The sequence below is a fragment of the Drosophila biarmipes genome, chromosome 2L (genome assembly GCF_025231255.1).
Source record: "Drosophila biarmipes strain raj3 chromosome 2L, RU_DBia_V1.1, whole genome shotgun sequence".
Taxonomy (NCBI): domain Eukaryota; kingdom Metazoa; phylum Arthropoda; class Insecta; order Diptera; family Drosophilidae; genus Drosophila; species Drosophila biarmipes.
The window spans coordinates 22,379,898-22,385,897 of record NC_066612.1 but is presented as its reverse complement, the minus strand read 5'-3'; the positions used below and the strand labels follow the sequence as shown (position 1 = coordinate 22,385,897).

Genomic DNA, 6,000 nt, shown 5'->3' with positions numbered 1-6,000 from the left:
TTTTGAAATCAGCGAGTTCGACCTGTGCAGAGCTAAAGATGCCTTCAATGGCGCAGTCTCAGACTCGTATGATGATGATGCAAATGTGCGACATATTTGCAGACAGGTCCGCGCTCAGTTCAGCGGGTGGGTGGGTGCTTTTGGGGAGGATAATGAGCCGCAGCCCCGTGAATCGAGTCTGGTGGCCCACCAAATGTCCTTGTTCGCATGGTGGTTAGCAGGTTGGATGCAACTTCAGCAGCGATTCAGCAACGTTTTGCTGATGCGGCACACTCCAAAGCCATAAAAGGGCATTAGCCTCGTGAGTAGATTGCATGTTTTTACCAAGGGTTTTCGTGAATGGGTGGTTGAATGGGTGGGAATGGGCTTGGGTGAGCGAGTAGCTGCGAGTGCGGGCTTTGGAAAATTGAATAAAGTGCCGCACTATGGGGTGACTAGAACAGGATTTTTTAAGATTTTCAATTTGTTGAATTGCTAACTTGAAAACAACAGAGTCTTAAAAAATCAAGAAGAATGAGTAGTTTGTAGTGAAAGGTTCTCCTAATACATTTATCCAGAGCATTTAAACCTAAGAAGCCAAAAAGTAGAACGATTTTAGTAATTTTTTTTTTTAATTAAGTTGAACAAATATTAAAAAAAACGTTACTAATAAACTTTAAATAATTGTGTTTTTTAGATACATTATAGCTTTAACAATATTCAATCAAAAATTGGACCCTCTACTCCAAAAATAATTTTACTGATTACAATAAAAAAATTGTTTAGAAAAGGGAAGACCAAGCTTTTAGTTTTAATTATGCAAAAAAATACATATTTTGTCGTCTTTAGTGTAAATAAAACTTAGACCTAAACAAATTGAGATATGACCCGTTTTTTGGCGTCGCCTAGCGCAATGAATCTGAACCCAGGTCATTCATAAGTTTGATTCTCGCAGCAACCAAAAAGATTTTCTCCAAAAGTATACCTATGAGTTCTTGGATTTTTATACCCGTTACTGGTAGAGTAAAAAGGTATACTAGATTCATCGGAAAGTATGTAAGAGGTAGAAGGGAGCGTGTCCAACAGCATTAAGTATAAATATTATTGATCAGGATCACTAGCCGAGTCGATCTAGTCATGTCCGTCTGTCTATCTGTCTGCCTGTCCGTATGAACGCAGAGATCGCGGAAACTATAAGAGCTGGAACAGTTAAACTTGGCATGGGCTTCCTGTGCTTCCTGCGCAGCGCAAGCTTGTTTCAGTGGTGCCACGCCCACTCTAACGCTCTTGCTGCCTTAAGCTGACTAACGGGTATCTAATAGTCGAGGCACTTGTCTATAGCGATCTAATATTTATTTTCCTAATGTCTAATAAGCAGTTCAATAAGATGCGTTGAGCGGCCTAATAATAACCAATTGCCTTCTCGTCCTCAATATGGTACAGCGTAACACACTATTTAAAGGGCAATTACCTTTGAAAACAGAAAAATCGTCATTGATTTGAGAAAAGTATCATTAAATTTAAGACAAACACATGCCTTTTTAATGAAATTTTTCCCTTATTTGACCTTTTTTGGGAGGCCTTCCATTTCTCGAGGGAGGCTAACAGTAATTTCATAAAAACTGATATAAGGCAGGCTTTCATCCTTTTTGCCCACTGTGCCGGAGGAGCCAAAGAGAGGTTGAAGCAACGAAGCGGAGTGAAGACCTCGCTATTCGTAGCGAAGTCATTTAGGGGTTGCCGGCAGCATCCAACATCGGCCTACTAGGGTGTTGTAGCTACAGTAGCTCTGCGAAATCTAGAACGTATGTAGCCAGGGTAAAGTCTAGTATCATTCTTCTAAAGGTTATTTAAAGGTAAAGTTTAATATTTATGGTATAATTTTTAATTTATTATTAGTGCCCTTTCAACCTAACCCACGCTTTCCTAAAAAAATATTTGATGATTGCGCAGACCAACAATTTGCTTTACATATATATTCCGTTTTATAAATCAATCGTAGACTTTGCATGCCTGTTGAGCAGCTTGTGTCTACATGTCGTATGCGCTATGCTTGCTCTGGTTTGGCCTGTGATGACTCAGATTCAGTGCGGATTATTGCAACGCCCAACGCATAAATATAAATGAGGAAATCCAAGCCATTTGCATCATGGGCCTACCCCAGACTGGATTTTCCAGATTTCTATAGAACTATTACTGACCGATTCGATTGTATAAAAAGGAAAGAAATTACTACTAGAGATGCAGTTGCCCGCAGTCTATTGAACACAATGAAGAGGCACATTATTCCGCTTCTGCTGCTACTTGGCATTATTTGTGCAGTGCTAGTCGCTGGCCATCCACACGATCTTATTGGATCTACGGACGATCCTAACTACGATGTCTTGGAGGAATCTGGCAGCGGATACAATAGTGCCGAAGAGTTCATGAACGCAATGGACGAACTAGTCAGGCGCTGGCAGGAGTACGACGCAGCTCAAAAGAACTCTACCGACTATTCAAGTCTTGACTACGATGAGACTACGTTGGACTCAACCGATTTTGTTACCAATCCGGCGACTTAGTAGTAGTGTGTTATATATATTTTTTAAATAATTTAAATAATTTATTGACTTCCTAAGGTAATTATTTTTTTTTCTTTTTTGTAAATAAATGAATATTAAAATAGAACAAATAAAATACACAATTCTTACAAAAGGTTCACATAATTGATATTATTTTAAAGTAGTAAATGGGTTACTAGCAAATTCTGGCTATTCGCTCAGTGTGCTTTAAAGAAAGGTGGAATTTCCCACACTCGCATCAATCAATATGTGTATAACCCGTGTTTATAAAACAGCAAGCGCATTTTAAACTGTAGATAACCCGGAGCAAGGCTATAAAAACGAAGCTCGGAAGCTGACTGACATTCAGTCAACTGCAGCCAGCGCTAATAGAAACAAAATGCAAACCATTCTGTGCCTTTGGATGCTGCTTGGACTAATCTACTCTGCGATCGGTGCATCGGGTATATTTCAGAGTATAAACATGGGTGGCACCGGAGGAGGGCTAACCAGATCTGCAGGTAGCAACGATGACTGGAGCAATAGTGTCCACAACTCTGATGTCGATAAGACTTTGAAGCTACTGGAAACACTGGATAACAGTGGCATTGACAGGAACAACTGGGGAAACAATGGCGTTAGGACTTCTGGATTTGACGTTGATAGATCTGGAGATGAGTCCATTGAGGAAGCTCGCAGTTTCCAATTAATAAACTTTAGTTAGGCTACCGGCACTATTGTTTAAAATTATGAAATTTCTTATAAAGCATACAAAAACTATTAAATGTATGAAATGCATGAAAATTTAATAAATAAAAATTCATAGACCACACAACTATGTCGTTTGGCTGTCATACAAACGTATATTTTCTGTAAAATTCGTATTATTTCAGTTGCAAATTATTGTTACAGAAACGTTGCAGAGTGAAGGGGTATACTAGATTCGTCGGAAAGGATGTAACAGGTAGAAGAAGGCGCTTTTGACTAAAGTATATACAATGTTCTTTATAGTATATAGTATGGATAGTAGTTCAAAAGTCAAAGTCTCAAGAACTATACAGCTTATAGTTTAATTTGAAATTGTTAAAGCCTTTTTTGAGCAATGAGAAAAAATCGGAATTAAATTACTTTTGATTATTCCTTTAAGCAGTGCTATTAAAACAAATTGTATTTAGGAGGCGTACATAGTATTTCGAAATAACTTTCTAACGACATATAACATAAGGACCTGTAGCTTTAGTAGTTTGTTAAAGTTGATTTTATAGCTATAGTTTTCTCGACAAACTAGCTAGTTTTTCAAAAAGGGGTAGAACTAATGTTTCTTATATTGAGCTGTTTAACATCGTCCAGAAATTTTAGGACTCTAATCCCCACCGGACCTACAGATTAAAATTTCTAATTTTTCTTGGCATGCAATTCTTTGTTTTTGCAATACCTTTCGATTGATGTATCACTCGTAACAATCGGAGGATTACTGTAGATTTTCGTTTCTTCGTGTATGGCACCTCCTGGTGCGCTTCGTCACTACGTGGACTGCTGCCCACAGTGATATCTATCGATTGACCTAAAAAAGTTTGCCTCACCCACTCTAACGCCCGCAAATGGGAAAAACTCTTAAATCTGCTTCCTTTTGCTCTCTTCAGCTGAACAACAGGTATCTGATAGTCGAGTGCCTCGAAATGGTTCCTTGTTTTAATAGCAATCACATTAGCACATTAGTAAGCTCATCTCCTAGGAATACTTGAATTGCTAAGCAAAAACCTTGACCCATTTTCATTTTGTCATTTGTCATTTTGTTATAGGTTAGAAAATACAACTTTTACTTTCTATGGAAAAAAAACAGCGCCCACTCTAAAGGTTTTAATCGAACAGCTTATGCTAATTAGATGAATAATAAACAGAAAAAAAAAGGAACCAATTTTGAGCATAGAATACTATGACGATGAAAACATAAATTAGCATATTTATGCGATTTTATGGTCAAGCCAACGTTCTGTGTTAATTGCCGAAGAGTAGTCTTCAGCCAAAGCGATAACCAGTTATACATAACTCGCTACAACCAATAGAAGGTTGGAAAACTAAAATGATTTCCGCATCATGAATTTGTACCAGTGCTAATCAGCAAATGTTACACAATACACAAGTAATCTGTATAATCCAAAAACCTTTTCGATTGGAATCAATTAGAGCTGTAATTAGCATTGTATTTGTATTTGTGTGCTGCAATAAATTAAAAATGTGCTTAAAGGAAAATGAATTTCAAGTTTAGTAATGAATCCAAACTTAACTGCCCATATCAAAAACGAACATCGAATGAAACAATCAATTATTTCAATTGCAATTGCTATGCAAATGTCCATGCAACACACGAATGTGTTTACGGCAGTGTACGCATATTTAATAATTTCATGTTTAAATTTTGACTTAAATTTAAACGATTGCTTTTGCTAATTGTTTACTCACCCGCAACAACGAAACGGAAAAGTGAATTGGCGGTGTAAATAAAAAAGCCACACATTTGTGATACGTTTTTGCCACAGGACGAAAAGCAGTTTTCTGTTTTTAAATTTCAATTAAATTTAAATGTGTTGGCCCATTAAGTGCCCTCCTGCTGTGAGTTTTTGCTGCGACTTTAAATTCTTACGCCTATGATTTTAATTGGCGATTAAATCCCTGGAAGTGAGTACACTTCCGCAGGGAAGAAATCAGGAAAAACTCGCCGTAAATGGATTGTGTTAGAGCTTAAAAACGGAGGAGGAAGAGATGAACGTAAAGGTATTCAAAATGCGGCCATGAGGTGTCAGTGTCAGAACACAATTGCCCTTTCAATTGGATTTAAGGGCTCGATTACGCATACGCATCCTGGCAAAAGCCGCATTGTCTCGGTTTGCTCTGGCAGACCCAAGAACGGCGTGAGATAAGCCAGCCATAAAAAGGGCGGAATCGTAAGACATAAGCACTAAGCACTCGAAATATGAACTGCTGATACAGACAACGGCAACCTTAAAGTAACCCCGCAGCCAAAGACACTCGATGTTAAAGCTGTCCGGACTCGGATTCGGTTGGGCTCCTCTCCCAATTCAGCAGCATCAGCAGAGCTTTTTAGGCAGCCAGCTGATTAAATTTATTTATTATGTCACTCTCTGTCTGTGTCCCACTGGATAGATGTCGTTCCCTCCTCTAAGGGCTCACTCTACGGTCCGTTGTAGCTCTTAAGTCCCATAATGACAGAGCAATCGTTGGCTTAGGTCCCCCTTTCTTATCGATGGAGGCAAATTGAATTTGGACTGCTGCTTATCGGCCTTTGGTTTATTCCCTTATCGGGTATCCCAAATCTCTGCAAATGATACAAGATATAGCGTCTCTTGAGCCGAATACTTCACAGATAGCAGAAGTGGAGCCAAGTAGGAGTATCGAAAACAAAGTACGCGTTTTAAGGGCACTTTTCCCCGGGGAAGGAATGGGCAGAATGAAAAGA

General features: G+C 38.6%; 2 protein-coding genes across 2 annotated transcripts; both read left to right on the top strand.

Moving 5' to 3' along the window:
- The first annotated feature begins 2,211 nt into the window (after positions 1-2,211).
- LOC108036710 (uncharacterized) lies at positions 2,212-2,665 on the top strand. Its single transcript, XM_017113010.3, has one exon. The coding sequence runs from the start codon at positions 2,250-2,252 to the stop codon at positions 2,541-2,543; it is 294 nt and encodes a 97-aa protein (XP_016968499.1). The 5' UTR covers positions 2,212-2,249; the 3' UTR covers positions 2,544-2,665.
- Positions 2,666-2,881: 216 nt separating this feature from the next.
- Positions 2,882-3,357, top strand: LOC108036711 (uncharacterized). Its single transcript, XM_017113011.3, has one exon. The coding sequence runs from the start codon at positions 2,923-2,925 to the stop codon at positions 3,244-3,246; it is 324 nt and encodes a 107-aa protein (XP_016968500.1). The 5' UTR covers positions 2,882-2,922; the 3' UTR covers positions 3,247-3,357.
- Positions 3,358-6,000: the final 2,643 nt, after the last annotated feature.

Bases quoted from the DNA above. Each gene is read 5' to 3' on its own strand.
- LOC108036711 (XM_017113011.3), top strand. From the start codon at position 2,923: ATGCAAACCATTCTGTGCCTTTGGATGCTGCTTGGACTAATCTACTCT.
- LOC108036710 (XM_017113010.3), top strand. From the start codon at position 2,250: ATGAAGAGGCACATTATTCCGCTTCTGCTGCTACTTGGCATTATTTGT.